Raw genomic sequence first — 19,731 nt, 5'->3', positions numbered from 1 at the left:
TAAGATTAAACACTGAAGCCAGGCAGTGGTGGTGCACGCCTATAATCCCAGCACTTAGGAGGCAGAGGCAGGTGGATTTCTGAGTTCTGAGTTCAAGGCCAGCCTGGTCTACGGAGTGAGTTCTAGGACAGCCAGGGCTACACAGAGAAACCCTGTCTCGAAAAACCAAAAAAAAAAAAAAAAAAAAAAAAAAAAAAAAAAAAAAAAAAAAAGATTAAACACTGAGATCTCAACAATGATGACACCAGCTCTTGTCCCTGCCCCCAAGGCAGAGCCAGCAAGCACTTGAAGGCCATGTTAAAGGAAGTTTGGGAAAGAAGGGCTTCAAGCTTGGTTCTCCGTGAAGTTTGGTTTAATACTTACTCTTAGGTTACTTGGGAGGGTCTGTGCACATGCATGTTTGAGTACACATACATGTTGAGGTGGGTGTGTATATACATAGATGACAAGGAGAGCTTGAGAGTCCTAATCCATCCCTCTCTGCCATATTCCCTTAAAACACAATCTGTCACTGAACTTGGAGCTGGGCTGGTGGCCAGAAAGCTGCAGCCATTGTCCTGCCTCTCCCCTCCGTACGCTAAGGTGGTGTGTAAGTCACAGCCATATCTGGCTTTTTTACACAGGTCCTGGCTATTTGAACAGCAGGCAGTCTTAATCACTGAGCTATCCGCCTGCTGTCCTGAGAAATACTCTCAAATGCTTAGTGCCACACAACTGAGGTTGAGCATCTTTACCCTGAAAAAAATCTCACATCCAGAATGCTCCAAAAATCTACAGACAGTGCATACAGGGTGAACATTAGACCTAAATGAAATAAATTTACCTATGGGCTTTGGTCCCTTCACACACACACATACACACACACACACACACAGAGCACGCATGCACATACATGCACATACACACACACACACACACACAGACGTGCGCAGTCAAAACACCTACTCCTGGTTCCAAGCACTTGTGATTGGGGATGTGTAACCTGTAAAAGCTAGCATTTATTACACTGCACACCACTAAACAATTTTCACACACTTGTTTACTCTCTGCAAGGACACTATGAGATAGGTACATGCGCGCATGTGTGTGTGTGTGTCTGTCTGTCTGTCTGTTTCTGTATATCTATGTGTGTATATGTCTGTGTATATATGTTTGTGTGCATGTGTCTGTCTGTCTGTCTGTGTCTGTGTATATATGTGTATATCTATCTGTCTGTCAGTCTGTGTCTTTGTATGTGTGTATGCGCGCAAGTATGTGTGTATATACCACTTATATGGCTTGTGTCTGAGGAAGCCAGAAGAGGGCATGGGATCCCCTGGAACTGGAGTTACAGATGGTCATGGACAGCCATGTGGGTGCTGCCAATCAGACCTGGGTCCTCTGGAAGAGCAGCCAGTGCTCTTCACCTCTGAGTCTCTCTCCAGCCCAAGAGATACTTACTATCTTACGTGTCTATTTTAAAAGCCATACAAGTAGGGTGAAGGTGAGTGACATGGTAGGACTGGATAGGGCCTGTGTCATGGAAGATGCACTCAGAAGTGGACATAGTTATATCTGGCTGACACTGTGGGCTTCCAGTCTGAGAGCCAGACAGGCTAAGACAGGCAGGAAATGCTAGAGCTCAGGCTGCCAGGGGGGAACTGCATTGCAGAAGCCCTGCTGGGACCTGAGGGGAGGATAGAGGGAGAAGACACATGACCAGGAAAGACCCTGCAGGAAGATTAGGAGACATAGGATTTGGGATTAGGAGACAGAATCAGGGGTCCCACTGTGCTTTTAGCTGAATGTCCCTGGGTTAGTCATGAACCTACTTAATGTCATAATTTTCTGAGAGCACTACTTAATGCTACAATGACATCACCGTTCCCTGTGGCGAGTGAAGGTTCATTTTCTTTATCACCACTTTTGTGTTATTCTTCTGTAGCTTAGAAACATCATAGCACCATTTAAAATGAAACCACAAAAGACTGAGCAAGTCAGTATTGTAGAGCTTGGGCCTCAAACCATTTCCTCAGGTAAACACAGTGCCACTCTGCCCCTCGCTGGCCTCCCTCACTGTGGCCAGCTCTTCATAGGCTGGGCTATGGCACGTATCTCTGTGTGACATGGCTGCCTGTGGCCTTGCATGTTGCAGTTTCTAACTTCTAGCTCCATTCTATCCATTCTAGCTCCTCTTTGTCCTCACTCAGCATTGCCGCTGGATTGCCTTGCCTGTGTGCCTTTCCAGGGATGATGTCGCACAGAAACGTCCCTCTTCCAGCCACACCAGCCAGTCTCCTGCCTTCTGTGTCTCCACAGCACCCAGATGCCTCTCCCACTGCACAGCTCCCACTGCACCTCTTCTCCCACTGCACAGCTTCTCCCACTGCACAGCTTCTCCCACTGCACCTCTTCTCCCACCGCACAGCTTCTCCCATCGCACAGCCTCTCACACTGTACAGCGTCTTTCCTTCTAGTTTGGTACATTTTCTAAAATCTCTCTAGATTTGTCTATTTGTAACTCATTTTTTTATGTAAGCATATTTTGTATAACTATGTATCATATAATTATACTATAACATGTATATAAACTGTGCAATTCTCTACGGAGTTCTAGGTTGGTGTACCCTGAGATATTGGTCACTTAAACAACCTGACAGCTATTAATGCATCTAAACTATAACATCCAGATCCTTAGAACTAGTGATGTACTCTGTGTAAGTAGGGTGATTTCAATACCAGACAGCCATGAGGATAAACCACTCCCTTTGTCATAAGCAGCAGAAGCATCCAACAACAGCCTCTTCCCTGTATCTCTGTGAGAACATGAGCTGAGAGCTGGGTCCCCTGGGGAGGGCACCCATGAATGAGTTCCCAAAGCCATTTTTGTGAATCCACTAAAGAGCTTTTTGAATAGCCTGAGTAGGACCACCTAGAAAGTTATTAACATTAACATGTGTGTGCTTGTGCACACATATGCATATATGGGCACATTCTTATGTGTGCATGCTGATAATAGGTCTTACCTATTGTGGAGGATGTGCAAAGACTTGAAGAACTGAGGAAAGAGTAAGGGTCCTTATCTAACCTAAGCCACACGTATGTTCACGTGCGTATAATGCTTATGTATGTTCACGTGTGTATAATGCTTATATCCTTAGTAGGCATAGCGGGTGGTTGGCATTCTGCATCCCTAAAAATTTACATAAATGCAGAAAGGCCAGTTCCCCTTACTGAGATGTGTGCCTCCCACAGCAGAGTCCTTGGGGACAGCCCCTCCCCCTGGAGTGAGGAATTGTGAGATTCCATGTACACACCACAGAGATTCTCTGCAGTGCTTTCCAAAGAACATTAAAAAAAAAAAAAAAGAGCTTGTAATGATCACACTCATTGTTTTGCAACAGTGTTTGCATATAAAATGGTGTTAACGGCTTCAAAGCTGTTTATGGGCTTCGCTCTTAACTAAGTTCAACTTTTCCTTTATTTACACTATAAATTTGCTGAGCCAGCCCTTTCCAAATCGAAGCTAGCATTCTGTCCGCCATCACCACCACCACCACACAGACTCAGCCCCTCTAATCCTCTCAACGATTCCCGGTTATAATTAACTCCAAGCAGAGATAAACACCAAATCTCCCAGCTAACGAGGCAGCCCCTCTGCAGCTGCTCCCCATTATGGGACACTGATAGTGGAGAGAACAAGCCAGACTCCGTAGGCACTTCCCAGGCAGACTCACTCTCTCTTCTTTTTTGCCATTTATTCAACAAATACATATTTAAGCACCAAGTGCCTGGTTCTGAGCCAAGCTGAAATCCCTCCTTCCACATATGTTTACCAAATGCTTCCTTTAAATGAGACACTTTTGTAGGTGTCAGAGCAAGCGGGGAAGCAGAAGGGGATGGGGGTGGAGCTGCCGAGGGGATGGGGGTGGAGCTGCCGAGCTGACTGGGCAGCCACTAAGTATGGTGTAGAGATGATCACTGCAGAGAGATGCTAGAACCAGAAAACAGCAAGGAGGCTGATGGTGTGCGGTGAGAGCTTCAGGTTTTAGAATGTGCTCCAGGAGATCCTTCTGGGAGGGCATGATGCAAGCCAGAAGTTGAAGCAGAGGATGAAGTATCCATTGTGGGCAGTGAATGCCAGGTGAAGGCAGGAAGCCAGTATGGCCAGAGCAGAGAGGTAGGAGGGAAATTTTCATGCATGAGACACTGGGCTAGCTACAGCAACAAAGCTGACAGGTTCTCTACCCTCTCGAACCCAACAGTCACAGGGCAGAAGCTGGGGGAGCCGTGGAAGAAATTAAATGATTATATCCGAGTACCCAAAGGAGTGGGATATACTATCAGGGCATATCCTGTGGCACGTGACTCAGTTAAAGCTTGAACTGTGGAGGCTGACTTCTTTGGAGATGTAGGAAGGCCTCTCTGAAGATGTGACGCAGAACAGTACAGGATAGATCGGTAATAACCTATTATACTGCCACGTTGCGGAGGGCAGTGAGTTTGAGTAACTGAAGAAAGGCTAGGTATTGGAATGGGAAAGAGAGGGCTAAATGATATGGAAGGGGGGATCCAAACCATATTCTAGAGCACATTAAGCCTCTTCATTCTGCAAGCAAAGGAATTTTACTAAAGGAGAATTTGTTTAGTAACTCTCGTGAGAAAATGTATGTTGTAGATTGAAGGAAAGTAACTTAACAAATAAACCTTTGGATAGAATGTGGAGGTCTTCCCACACCTCCAAATAGGTCAATCCCCATGGGTCAAGCTTCAACTGAATTACGTACAGTTGGGTGTTGTCTTAATGTCCCTTAATGGACAGGTAGGCTGTGTGGTCAAATGAGAACACATATGAAGAAGAGACAGGATGTGGCCTGAGATTGGCAGTGATAAGAGATGCTAGTGAGTGCAGCTTGGGGACACTTCAGAGCATTCAAGTGAGCTGCTGGTGGATGGTTGAAAGGACTGCTCTGAGAATGTCCACAAGGGGGCCTGGTACCAGAAATGGGTTAATGGGTCATGCACCAGCCAGATAGACAGGTCAGACAGGAAGCACAGTGAGAGAGAGTCTGTGGAGGAGCATATGGAGACCCTGGGACCCACCCAGGGGAGAGGAAGGCTGTAACAGTGGCCCATGCCAATCCTACACACAGAAGCTGGGTGATGCTGGAGTCCTGATGGGAGACCTAAGTCCTTAAGGACCAACTTCCTGCTGATTGATGGTGGCAGCAAGCACCTCCTTGCTAGGAAGGGAAGAGAGCTTGTTGCTGGGCCTGCCCTTTGCTGGAGCAAGCCTGCTTCCCCAGTGCATCAGGATCTGCCCTTAGGCTGCTTGACCCCATCTCCCATCCTCCTGTCCCCCACCCCTCACTTCCAACCTTGCTTTAGCAAGAAGCCCAACTTGGATGGCCCAGGTCAAAGGTCAGTTTTCCAGAATTTTTATATTGGAGCAAAAATTCTTCTCTCTCTGCTAATTGAGCAACTCCAGCAGGTCAGGTAAAGACTGTCTACAGCTGACATCCTCTCCGAGGCAGTGGGAGGGAAGAGGTGAGAAGGAGCTGAAATGCAGGATCCTTTAGCATTAAATTCTGGTGGATGGGCAGTTGATGTGGATTGAAGCAGCACATCTGGCAAGATGTGGGGTAAAATCAAAAAGTTGAGAAGACCTAGAGTCAGGGGTCCCTGAAGGTTCTGAGCAGTACCAACCGAGTAAGACCGGCTGAGGAAGTAAGTGGAGAAGCCACAAACAAGGAAGGCAGGAATTTACCAACAGCAAGATGGGGTCTTCATCTAGAGCCCCCTGAGGTCAGATCCTGGTGCTCCTCAGAGTTCGTGTGTCTGGGGGGAGCAAGTGGAGTCAAACAGCAGGGGGAGTATGTGGAGCACCTCTCCTGGTGATGCTCATTGGGCCCCTTTCACAGGCTGTACCTTGCTACAAGTGCAACAGAGTCCTGGGCCAGATGTAACTACTGAAGGAGCAGCACCATTCTTTGCAGAAAACAGCTTGGGAATTAAATTAACTTTGAGTCGCCTCTCAGAGGCCAGATGTTTCTTCGGCCGGTCACTGTGATTCCAATTCAATACTTAACTGTGTCATCAATATTTAACTGAGAGAGAGAATTGGTTAGAGATGAAAGCTTGTCAATTGCAGGCTTCTTTTCTGCTGCCGTGGGAATACCTGACCATGCATAGGTTAAAACTGTAAAGCCATGACCAATATTGCTCCATCTAACAAGAAAGTGGGAAAGCATTTGCAGGTACTTAGTGGTATTTTTAAATAATGTTATTTGACAAAAAGGTTTAAATTCCATGTTTAGAGGATTTAGGGCATAAAGACCTGATTTAATCCTTTACTATTCTTTCTTAATTCCTCAATGGCTTTCTGAGGGCCTTTTTCTTTCCACTGATGCATAATAACTCTATGTATTGGTGACAGTACAGTATGACTATCCAGTACATATGCACATTATATGAGTAGTTAGCCTTTCTCCATCCTTAAATGTTTATCACAGAACTCTGAATCCATCTCTTCCACTTCCTGACAAAATATATAATAATTGTTGTGAATAATAACCATCATGCTATAGAACATGAATATGGACTCCCCCTGTCAACTGTAACTTGGAACCTCTGTTGAGCATCTTTTCTTCCCCTCACCCCTTGCTGGATACACCCACAGACCTGCTTCAGCACCACACCGCTCACTTCCAGTGCATACAGGTGTATATATGCATGGGAAACACAGCCGGGTGGTAATTATTCAGCAGTAAATGGTAGTTTTTATAACCAGGTCTTCATGTGCCAGTTTCTTATCCCAAAATACCAATAGCCCAAGTGAGGAAAGGTACACCCAAGGAAAGAAACTGAGCAACCCCAAGTCTGGATAGAATGTGGGGTCGGACAGTTAAAGGACAGATACCGACACACAGATGGACAGGTGGCTGATGGATGGAAAGGCTATTTGTTCCATTGGGAACGATTTGAAGAAGAGATCAGGAATGAGCTTGAGGTTGGCAGTTACATGAGAAGCCACTGAGTGCAGTGTGGGGACATTTTGAAGCATTTGTCACATTTCTTCTAGTTAAAGTTTTAGGGGAATACCTAAAAGTCTTTATGCAGATTGAATTTGACAAAGTAGCTGAGTGTGTTAATTTTGTGACAGCCAACTCTGACCTATGGTTATAATATAAACACTACTTGTTTATATTATAGACTGTTATATTTATATTAATAAATATAATGCTCATTATATGTTTATATTATATACTTTTATTATTATATAATATTATATATATTGTTTAAATTCCAGGCATGCATAGAAAATAACTTTTTTCTCTTATTATAAAAGCCATACATATACCTCCAAGAAAACTGTGTGCAGTAGGATTGGGGGAAAGGCCCAGAGCGTCATTTTCCTACCTGAAATCCTAACATTTTCCTACCTGATATCCTAACATTTTCCTACCTGAAATCCTAACATTTTCCTACCTGAAATCCTAACATTTTCCTACCTGAAATCCTAACATTTTCCTACCTGAAATCCTAACATTTTCCTACCTGAAATCCTAACATTTTCCTACCTGAAATCCTAACATTTGTTTAAGTTTACTAGAGGCTTGTCTTTTCCAATCTGTGGAGTTATTGGTTTTGTGTTTTTAATTTTTTTCATTTTTGTTGCTTTTGCTTTCTAATAAAAATAGAGTCAGCTTTTTTTCTGATTATGAAGACACTATAGAACATTTAGACGGCTGTAGTATGTAAAAATCCCATCTACTCTCAGCCTCAGATAAGCCTGCTCCTGCCGGTTGGCACACCATGTGTGGTTACTCTCACACAGCCTCCTCACACTGTATCCACTAAAGTCTCAGGCCCTGACAGAAGGCATGTAAACTAGGGACACCCACTAACAGCGCCTTGAATAATCCCTGTTCTTCTTGTCACATGTGTCATGGTGTGTGCGCTGGATGAAGGGACATTGCACTGCACTGTTCAGTGAATGGTCATAGGAAAAGAAATCTGTACTGGCTCAGCACAAGCGAACTTCCCTAATATTCTCAGTTCTGCCACATCTGTGTCTGTGGAGGGGCAGATGAGGAGGGCAAAACGTGCACACGTGCATTGGATGTGCACTGTGCACACGTGCATTAGATGTGTACTGTGTACACATGCATTAGATATGTACTATGAACAAATGCATTGGATGTGCACTGTGTACACATGCATTGGATATGTACTATGAACACATGCATTGGATGTACAGTGCACACACATGCATTGGATGTACAGTGCACACACATGCATTGGATGTACAGTGCACACATGCATTGGATGTACAGTGCACACACATGCATTGGATGTACAGTGCACACACATGCATTGGGTATGCTGACTGCAACCTGCTCTTCTTCACTCTGCCACAATAACCTTTCCAGGTAAACAAACTGAGGCCAGAGAAATCCCTTTTCATGACTGGATTAACAGGCCTGTGTTTATATCAACACCATCAGGTTGCTGTTGATGTCACTGAATGATTAAGGGAGTGATGAAAAAAAAAAAGCTGCTGTCAGCATAGATCTGACAGACAGACAGACAGATGAAATAGTCCAGTGAATTTGATCTTAGGCTATGGCATTTTCTGCCCTAAAACTGATGGCTAGCGTTCATTCACTCGCATGTAGCTGACACTTTTGAACACACTATATTAACTCACTGAATCCTCATGGTGTGGAACGTCAGCAGTAGTATTGCTCCCATTTACCATAGGAAAAATCGAGGCACTCATTATTTTGTCTAAAGTCTCACAACCAGAAGATGACAGGACTATGGTTCATACCAGGATTCTGCCTCAGGATCCTGGGACCTTAAGCTCTGTGGTACACGGCACAGAATAAGGATAGAAAGGTTCCTGAGCAGCTGCCTGGGGACCCGGGGGTGGGAGTTGACGAGTGAGACTCAGAGCTTTCCCTCATTACCTTTACAATTAGGCCCAGTTTCTGTCCCCCCCCAGAGCTCGGCCACTTGGAGTCATCAGCGCCCAAGCTTTGCTGTTCTTGAAGCACACCACATGCTCTCAGGGATCTGAACTCTATTATGCAACTTCCACTAGAACATTGCTTTTATTCCCATACACGAGGTGATTCTTTCTAGTAGGAACTGTTGTCACAGGAAGTAACTTGGTTCCCAGTTGATGAGCCTGGGGGAGTGATCAGATCCTGAGGACTCTAACATTATCGGTGGAGCTGTTAACGTGGCCTTATTGGGAACTGGTGGAAGCAGGGAGTGGTAGGTCACTGGAGATGCTGCCTTCGGTGCTAATGCTCGCCCTGGGCCTTTCCTGTATCCCTATGTCCACTCTGCTCCACCACACCCAGAGATGGACCAAGGAAAGCCTCAGGAGCTTTGGAACGTGTATCTTTGAGTTTCTCTATCTGGTGTCTGATCTCAGCAAGGAAAATCTTACTAATGAAGGAATGAACAGGGCCTTGTTCCAGGCCTGACCTGTATGGTTGTACTTGATGTTCCCAACAGTCCTGTGAGAGGAAGTATGTCACCTCCTCCATACTGGAGCTCGGCATACTCAAAGATGTCTGAGTCCACCATTGAGGTCTTGCAAATGAGGGGATCTGGGATTCTGGAGATTGTCATGTTTTCATTCAACACAAAATAAGAACAGGAAAGAACTTCAGAGTAACCAGGAGGAAAGGCTCATGCTAGGATAGACACTTGGATGGACATTAATAATGTCAATGTTTGAGTCATCTCAAACTTAGCAAGCTGGGAAAGTCTTTGAAGTGTTGGCCATAGCCTTTCCATGGTTAATAACTGGTAGCCATAGATCCCATTGGGCTACCCAAATTTTATACATGACCAGTGGAGTCCTCTGAAACCCCTCCTCCATTCAGCAGTAAGACCCAGGTCCTTGGCCTAAAAAGGCCCAGCTGGTGGCCTTCAGAGCAGGGACTGTCCATCAGGGCTTGGCATGTCATCAGTTCTTCATTCTGGGTGACTCTGGTATTTGTTACGTGCTAGAAATGTCTGAGAGGCATTTCCTTATAAACATTCGACATGACTCAGCTTCACCTCAGAGAATACCTTAGTTTCCCTGAAAGAATAGTTATGGTGCACTCGTCTCAGTATGTTTCCAACTCAGAGTAGGTGGAATCTCTAAAACAAAAACAACAACAACAAAAAAAAAATCTGCAAACTCTTTATTTGTTCCCAACAGTCGATGTTGATTTTGTGGTTCACTGATCACTAGACTTCAAGTTAGATGCTAGAAGTCACAGGTTCTGTTGCTGAGCCGTTCTTAACAACTCAAGCGGCAATGAGCAAAGGCTTTGAACCTACAAGGGTCACTCGCACTGCCTCTTTCCGCGGCAGCTCAGTGTGGGTGGCATATTCCCTCCTATTCATTACCTTGCTGTTTGGGAAGGACGCTTTTGACACAAACCTACAGAAGGATGAGGGATGAGCCTGCTTCCTTTTCTGCTACTGTAATAAAATACTACAAGAAAAGCAAGTTGGTGGCAAAAGAGGTTTGTTTTAGCCCACAGTTCTGGGTTACAGTATGTCTTTGTGGGGAAACCAAGGCAGGGCGAAGTAAAGCAGCTAGCCACGCCTACAGTCAAGGGCAGAGAGACAGTGAGCACACACATGCCTAATGACTGTCTTCTCCCATGTCACAGAGTCTGAGACCCCAGTCCACAGAAAGGTGGCACCCACTCTAAGCTGGGTCGTCCCACAGCAGTCAACAGCATCCCATGCTCACAGGCCCACAGCCAGTCAACAGTATCCCACGCTCACAGGCCCACAGCAATCAACAGCATCCCATGCTCACAGGCCCACAGCAGTCAACAGCATCCCATGCTCACAGGCCCACAGCCAGTCAACAACATCCCACACTCACAGGCCCACAGCAATCAACAGCATCCCATGCTCACAGGCCGACCAAATCTTGACAGTCACTCTGAGACCCTTTTCCAAGTGACTCTAATTGTGCCAAGCTGATAATTGAAACTAGCCAGCACACCCACACTAACGGAGAAACAGCAGCACACGATGGCCACCTTGCTTTCCACGGGCAAAGGCCCTCCCTGTGCTCTCTGCTGCACTCAATGGCCACCTTGCTTTCCACAGGCAAAGGCTCTCCCTGTGCTCTCTGCAGGCAAAGGCCCTCCCTGTGCTCTCTGCAGGCTGGCTCCTCCTGGAGGCTAGCTTGTTTGCACTGTTGGCTCACTGTACCACATCCAAGGAGTCAACCAACCTCAGATTGAAAATCTTGGGAAAAAACTTGTGCTTGTACTGAGTCAGTGTGAATCTCCTGTCATTACTGTCAAACAGTAAGGGAGAGCAACGATTTACCTCATGATTCCATTGCACCCCATAGAGACCATTTAAAGTATTCAAGAGAGTTTGCATAGGTATATGCAAAATGTACACATTTTATAGAAAGAATACGAGTATCCATAAACTTGGGCATTTACTGAGTTCTAAGACAGATTCCCCAATATGTACCAAGAAACAATTGTATCTTCCTGGAGGTGGACTTAGTTCTCAATGTTTACTCTTATTTTAACACTAAAAGAATATGTCATAACCTTTTTCTGATTCTTAGACATGTCTAGCAAATGGACATCCATAATGTGTGACTTCTCCATCACCAAACTAGAGTCCTTGATACTACTGCCAGTACCCCACCAGTGAAAGGGGGCGAGCCATGTCAGGAAGATCATTCCAGCAAAGGACTCTAGGGCTGGAAGTCCGTGAGTGTCCTTGCCATTCTTGAAGGTGCTATTTCCATGGAGATCAGGGTTAGAGTAGAAATGGAGGATTACAAACTGAGTGCACTCAGGATTTCTGAGTTGTACGAACTACACGCAGCCTAGCATTTGCCTACTCACACAGCTGAACAGAATTCTTTTCATCTTGCAAATGTGAGCCTCTGCATAGAGTTTCTAAAAAGCTCTCCATTCCCTCACTCAGCCCAGCCCCAAATATGGCCATTTTATTTGTGTAGTTTCCCACCATTGAACCTCATGGCCAGAGACCCACAATGGTTGCCCTTTTATTCCACTGCACACTGTGAATTTCACATAGCCTAGAATCCTCAAGGTAGACGCTTTAGCATGTTGTTGTAAAGCAAAGGTTCATGAAGGCACTGATCAAGTCTAGACCTGGGCAGTACCCACACCCTCCGATCACAGCTGGCTGCTTCATGCACTGAAGTAGAGACTCTGGACTAGGGACATGGTCCGTGACAGTGGATTTCCCTAGCATGAACGTTCATGACTTCTGTGTTAGATTTGTCACTCACACACACACACACATAATATATATATATATATATATATATATATATATATATATACACACACACATACACACACACATAATATATATATATATATACACACATACACACACACATATGAAAAAGAGAGAGAATCTTGTAACAATTTTCTCTTTTTTCTCATATTTTGAATACCTCCCAGCAAAATCATCCTGGAAAGAAATGGAATATGTAGTATAATATGAGGCACATATAAAATATTTTAACATTGCTAATAGGCATACTAAATAGAATCAAATAAAATATTAGAATAGAATAACCCTTTAAGTTAGTATAACACAAATATTATCATTCTAACATCTAATCAATATGAAATTGTAAGTTGGGTGTTTTATACTGTCATACCAAGTTCCCAATATAGTAAATACTTAGCTAATATGCTTACTTAAATTTAAAGCCTTTGAAATTAAATAGAGAAGTCAGGGGCTGTAACAGTAGCTGAGCAGTTAGGAGCATTGGCTGTTCTTCCAAAGGACCTTGGTTCAATTCCCAGCAGCCACAGTGCAGCTCACAACCTAAGTTCCAGGGATCCAGTGCCCTCTTCTGGCCTCCATAGGCACACTTATGGCACCCAGACATACACGTAAATGTTTTAAAGAACATCAGTTCCTCTTGTAACCACGGCCCATTGCTCAGTCACTGTGCATGAGTAGTGACTCCTTTGCTGAACAACAATACCATAGAACTTTTCATCTATGCAGAAAGATTTGCAGAGACAGTTGCTAATATTCCTCTGTGTGTAGCTTTCTTTTGGTATAGCTTGTGTTTACATGGTCAGTCCATTGTATGAAACTGTATCATTGTCATTACTAAATAGCATCCTGCTTTATAAGTGAGAAACATTGTTGTTAATTGTAAACAGTATTGCTAGCTACATTCTTATTTAGCCATCAGGATGCACATAGTATCTTCTTGCTGCTCCCACATAAGATGGATGTCTTCCTCTTTACTACATAATAGCTAATTCTTTTCTAGGTGTTTGTATGTCCATGTTCAGCATCAGCATCTGCAAGTTCATATTGTGCCATTATGAATATGCTTTATTGCCTTGACCATTTGTGAGGGAAATCACTAGTAGGAATTACATGGGAGAACATTCTCAACTTCCCACTTGGAGCCAGTAATTCACAGTCACATTGTAGGTCTTCAAAGGATATCAAATTCCAAACTGCAGCAATTTTTAAAGCAGATTCCTGCATGGGGATGATCCCTGTGTGCTACACAGAAGTTCTGAGGCTGGGGGCAGCCTCAGGGGTTGCCTTTATTAATGGCTGTTCATTCTGTCTCCCCCCTCTCCTCTCTCTTGCAGATGATCATTCTCGGGTACGGCTCCAGACGCTGGAAGGGGACAACAACTCAGACTATATCAATGGCAATTACATCGATGTATGTATCCTGAAACAGTCAACACACTAGACATTCCAACATGTGCCACACACCAGACATTCCCACATGTGCCACACACCAGACATTCTGACACATGCCACCCACGAGATCTGCTTTGCAGCTGTAGATGTGTGCCAGTGACCTTCCACAGCAAGTGTCGCTCCTCCCCCACACTCCACAGAATGCAGTCACTGCCAGCTCAAGTTGGCCCATTTGAGGATAAACATCTTATTTCCTCCCTACACCCCCTTCACCTACCCACACTACATGAGCTAAGAAAATGTTTTTACGTTTTTGTCAACAACTTAAAAATGTTTGCATATTAATGGGACAAAACCCTCTAATTGCTAATGCGGTGATTTGTAGGCTCCCATCATTGCCATGCTTTTAAGTTGCCTTCAAAGTCATCCGCAGCTGTGCACCAGGACTTCCAAGGCAAGCTAGGCGTGTCATTAAAAATGCAAGCTGTTTAATTATTGAAGATGGCTGCCTCGTTCATCCTGCGTCATGTTAACTTAATGTCTTACATTAGGATAAATTCTTTAAGAGACAGCCTGTTTTCAGCTGAAAGGATGAGTGAAATCAGAAGCAGAAACTCAGGGTCCTGTGCAGTGCCCTGCAAGGCTCAGGCCTCCTCAAACAAGTCCAGTTTCCCAGGCATGCTGCATGCTGGGCCTGATTTTCAGTCCATTAGTACTACCAGGCACCCATCTTGCCTGTGTGTGTGTGTTAGGCGTTCCTAATCCCTAAATCCCAAATCCTCCCAAATCCACACTTTCCGGATGACGACACAATGACACACAACTGGGAACCTCACAACAACCTCATGTGACAGGCAACAGTCAAAGCTCAATTCGCAGCTTAATGTCACCAGTGAGGGGGGGCTCTCCCTGCACCTTCAGCCATGCCAACGTTGTTTCATGCAGCGTTAGACTGCTACACCGATTGCCTGTACATAAGCTGTACATGAAGCACAAATGGCACTTATGTTTTGAACCCCATTCCCAGAGTGTCTCATTAGATTCCTTCTCATATCCATCATTAATCAGGAAAACGCCCCCAGACCTGCAGACAAGGCCAATCTTTTAGAGGCATTTTTTTCAATTGAGGTTCCACTTCTCAGATACATCTAGCTTCATATCAAGTTAACAAACCATCCAGCACAGGATTTGAAGGGGATGTTCAGCTGATGTGTGACTCAGATGAGGACTGAAAAACGACTAAGGTGGTTAGTAACATGGGCCATCCTGGGACAGCATGGGCTAGCGCGCTCTTGTTTCCTGGGCACCTTCTAAGGTATTAGACTTGCAGAATAAGCAAGTTAAAGTCCTCTCCCTTGTGGGATTCACCACTAACAAATGAGTGGCTCTCTAAAGAGTTCTATGGAATAGTGGTCACAATTCTGTCTTTTGAGATGTGAGCCAAATCAATTTTGTAAGAGAATCACTGTCTTTTTTCTTTATTTGCTGTTGACTGCAGAGCAAAATCAATCTTAGAACTTTAAAGTGTCTGAGAAATCTGTATTTTTCCCTCCAGTTTTTTTTTTCTGTTTTCCAGTTATCTTTGGGAGCAGTATTTGGGATAATCTCTTAGGAAAGCAATGTGCTAAGGTCCACGATGATGCAGCAGTATGTTACCGGATGTAATTTTCTCTGAACTGACTCTTCTCTCTCCCAGATAGTTCTCCAAAGAAACCTTCGCCTCTCTGGCCCCAGTTTAATCTTTCCTGCTTCCTACAGGGACATGATTAAAGGAACAGGTCTTACATAATCTCTCATGAGCAGCATTTGAGAATAGTTCTTGGTGTTACTATTGATGAAACTGTCTATATTGATAGAACAGAACATGAGTTAAGTCCTTGGCACATTGCCGGTAACATCCCAAACGCAAGCAAGATTCTAGTGCACACTCCCAGCCATCCGCACCTTAATAAGAGGCTTGGTCGTTTCAGTCCAGAGAGTCCATAAATTGATAGCAGCATCTGCTGCTCATCCATCATCTCATGGCCAGCGTAGAAGGAAGTTGCTTTCACTTGCTGCATCTGGTCCATGAAGTTGTACTCAATGCACCATCACTTCAGAAGGCCAAGGCAAAGCTCCTGGATCCAGAAATTGAGCTATCAAATGATTAGTAACTAAGGTACCTAGTAACAGGGCCATCCTGGGATAGCGTGAGCTAGCTCAGCTCACGAAGTGTGCCCTTCCTGTCTCCTGGACACCTTCTAAAGTATCAGACTTGGAGAATAAGTCAGTCAGTGTTCTTGGCGTTTGGACACACAGTCGTTTCCACAGACCCAGCATGTGACTTCTGTGCTGCCCGCTGACTTTGAATTTAGCTAATTTTCTTTCTCACTTATCCTTAGGGCTATCATCGACCGAACCATTATATTGCAACCCAAGGTAAGTCCTTTTCATCTCCCTTACCTGTGTTCCATTGCTTGCCGGTCTCAGTCACTTGAAACCCTTGTTTTCCCAAGCAGAAGCTTGGTGTTACAGTCACTTATTCAGAACTTCATGCTGAGACCATAAAGTACATGTACATGCTCACATTCATTCATTCTCACATTCATGCTCACATTCAACTCATTACTGAGTTCATCTGAATGGTTTTGGAATTAGTGTAACATTTGCAAGAATATAGTCTATACTTCCCCGGTGTGTATGGAGGGAGATGGGAGAGGAGAGTGCCCTTTAATAAGTGTGTGCTGATGACTGTCTATCCAGTGGTTGACTTTACAGGTCAGCTGTGAGGTGGCCCATGTATATCTGAGTAGGTGCAATGTACAGAAGTTGGTGAGAAGCACAGGTGAAGTGATAACCAAATTGGGAGCAGGTAGATAGAGGCTGTTCTAGTCAGGTGGCTCCAGATCAACAGGAAGACATGCAAGCAATAAATGATGATGATCCAGGGATGGCTAAATGATGATGATCCAGGGATGGTAAGGATGTGGCCCCCAGTATTTGACAGTGATGTAAGACTTAGATCCCTCCTTACTCTGTCCCCCAGTGGCTGGCACTGATAGAATTCTGGAGGGTAAAAATTTACTCAAAACAATGAAAACTCACACCTAAGATCATGCTCTTACAGCCAATTTTATTCCCAAGAGATTATAGAACAGATTTTCACCAAGTCTCTTTAACACACAGGGCATATCATGAATGTACACACCGAGTTGTCTCTCCCCTCATGCCTGCTCAGAAAATCAGTATTGATTTTCCCATCAATATCAGACTTTGGCCTTAATGGTAGTGGGAGGATTTCTGAAGACTTAAAGGATCTAATTTATACCAGACCTGTTGGTTTCAGAGTGTTACTCCTATCCACCTTATTAAATCTTCTCTGTCCAAAAGACAATTGACTGATGGTCCAATATGAACATTACCCACATCTAAATGATACAGTCACACAGCCGTAACATGCCAGGCTCATGACTCAGCAAGTCAGAGGACGGTAGATGGAAAGTAGTCTTTGTGGCTGCCCACTTAGAGTGAGGGTGGAAGGGATCCAACCTCCAGGCTCACAGCAAGGGAGTAGCTCGCAGCTGATCATATTTCACAATCACAGTGAGGACCCACAGAGTGGGCAGCAGGTGGGACGGAGCGCATCAAGGAACAACCACTCCTTCACTGCACTTGGGAGAGCTCCTACTGGCTTCCTGAGGGGCAGCCAAGGGCATCTCCACAAAACGGCTTTATTGTTGAGCTGCATTTTTAAAGCAGACCTTAGGAGAATCCTGCTTTAGCTTTTAGGAAAAGATGGTGCAAGGAAGCTTCAACATCTGCAAGTGGTTTTCTGTTATGGCGGGTGTAGTTTGTGAGCACCGTCCTGCCAGGCTTCTGCCTGAGATGTGCTCGCTCTTGCTCTCTCGCTCTCTCGCTCTCTCATCCTCCTTTTCATTGTTACATCTATAGTTTTTGCCTTTTTTACTTTTTATGTCGTTCTGTTTTAAACTGACATATAATTGTGTCCACTTACGAGTGCAGCGTGGCACGTCAGTATAGGTTTGCAATACGTGATGAGCAGGTCAGGATGATGATCTCAGACATTTTCTATTTGTGTTGGGAGCATTTTGAAGCCTTACTGGCTGGTCAGTGGTTGTTAATTGGCATTATGGTGTCATTTAGCACATGGAGCTATTCTCGGTGGCAGGGCGCTTGCCTGGACGCGCAGGCTCCTGAGTGTCATCCGTATTCCAGAAGCCCCCTCTCCTGTGAAGCTGCACCCTGTGCCTCCTCACTGAGAACAAGCCATTTCCAGAGTGCGCTCAGGGCCTCCCTTCCCGGAAGGGAGCTTGCTTGACCTTCTCAGGCCTGCGCTCCCTGCCCAGCCTCCGAATCCTCGAATCCTCATAATTAAGTGAACACAGATCCCAGCACCACCCATCTAGCTAAGAAGGCTTCTCACTACTACTACACAACATCAAAAGCAAGTTTTCTACGATATAATCTCTTAATTAGTGTCTCTTAATTAAAATTCCCTTAAGCACTAACATTTTTACCATTGTGAGTTTAAGAAACTATTGTTAAAATGAAGTCAAATTAATTTCAAGCTGCAAGGCCTTAGAGATGTGATCTTTCATGCTGTGGGCCATGGCCAGCTGGGGTCTGAGCTTTTGTTGTTTTCTCCTGGGGGTTGCTTGCTAGTGTGTTACTGTTTTACACCTGTTCCCCAAAGTTTCTGTCTGCTGAATCTTCCTCAGTTTAGTATTTATTTTACAAAAGACTCAGCGATAAGAATGTAGATGAAGAGGTCCCAGGATTAGTGTTTATGTCCTTAAAAATAAGCTGCTCTGGAGACGAATGCCACAGTCACAAGGTCTGGGTTCAAATCTTACACCATCACGGAAGTTATCGGATCCTCCTGAGTGGATCCAGGTGGGACTAGCCACCAGCAGAGCCGTTCTCTGTGCAGCTGGGTTCTCCATTCCCATGCAGAGCTCATCAGCTTGTTGCCACGACCACAAAGAGTATCCATAGCTTGTAGATGAGAAAGCCAACCTAGGAAACAGGATTGCAGGCCCCAAACTCCAGGAACTCCCTCCCATAGTGAGGGTCAAACTCCCAAATGAGTGGCACCTACCCGTGAGCCATCGATTACTCTTAAGACAGAGCACAGCTTCATGGTTAAGGAGGTGGGTGTCATGGCACCTAGAGACTGACGGATACCATATAAATGTAAAATTACCTCCCCCTTCCCTGGCGTTGGCAACGCACTGAACCCACAGGGAGTTTGCCTCACTAGTCAAATAAAAATGTAAGCTCTCTAGTGAAAGCTAGACGCCTGAACTTCACTTTCTCCCACATAGAGAAACCTGAACTGGACATTTTTAAGAAGCCTTGGCACAGTTCTTAGAGATTGCCTTGGGACACACAAGCATCCAGGCAGACAGAGTGACTCATGCCCTTGACCTTCTCTCTCCATCCACCTTGTCTCGGAGGATGTGGTGCTGGCCCTCAGGTTTGATGATGTTGAGCCATGCCCACAGAGAGCACACACGCTTATCTAGAAAAGTAACATGGAGTAGAAATGTCTGTGTCTGTCAGGCCATACTGGGAACAGCCTGGCAGGAGGAGTCTATGCCTGCAGCCAAGATGAAGAGAAAAGGCAGGGGCAGGAGGTTGTCTCAGAACCAAGACAGCAGAAGGAGCGACAGGGTTCATTAACTGATTCAGAAGATAGTACAAAGTATGTGGTCAGTGCCCCACACCATGTGGATGCTTAGTAGCCACAGGAGAAGCACAAGCACACAGAGGAAGTGCACCAGAAGCCATGCTCGACCACAGAGGAATGCGCCAGAAGCCATGCTCAACCATGTGGTGAATATTCAGCCAGGTTGAAAGAAGTCATGCTGGTCCCACAGAGCCTCTGCCTGGGGAACGCATAACTGTCCCATCTCCAGGGATACATCTGTCTCTTTCTTCAGGAAATGGCTGCCCAGCTCCTATTCCACAGAACACATTTCTTTAGATGTGTCTTTAGAAACAGTCTGTCTTGTGAACTAATTTGACTTTGGTACT

At 44.9% G+C, this 19,731-nt stretch overlaps 1 protein-coding gene across 7 annotated transcripts in view; it reads left to right on the top strand.

Annotated features, from left to right (window-relative positions):
- Ptprm (protein tyrosine phosphatase receptor type M) overlaps window positions 1-19,731 on the top strand; it is a 705,361-nt gene that overhangs the window by 610,368 nt on the left and 75,262 nt on the right. For all 7 annotated transcript variants that reach the window (XM_031368638.1, XM_031368643.1, XM_031368642.1 and 4 more), the window contains 2 exons: window positions 13,638-13,714; window positions 16,077-16,113. In XM_031368638.1, the coding sequence (XP_031224498.1) occupies window positions 13,638-13,714; window positions 16,077-16,113 (114 nt within the window). The remainder of the gene's footprint in view (window positions 1-13,637; window positions 13,715-16,076; window positions 16,114-19,731) is intronic.

The sequence above is a fragment of the Mastomys coucha genome, unplaced genomic scaffold (assembly GCF_008632895.1).
Source record: "Mastomys coucha isolate ucsf_1 unplaced genomic scaffold, UCSF_Mcou_1 pScaffold14, whole genome shotgun sequence".
Classification (NCBI taxonomy): domain Eukaryota; kingdom Metazoa; phylum Chordata; class Mammalia; order Rodentia; family Muridae; genus Mastomys; species Mastomys coucha.
Note: the sequence above shows the minus strand (reverse complement) of the source record. Positions and strands in the feature narration are given on the sequence as shown.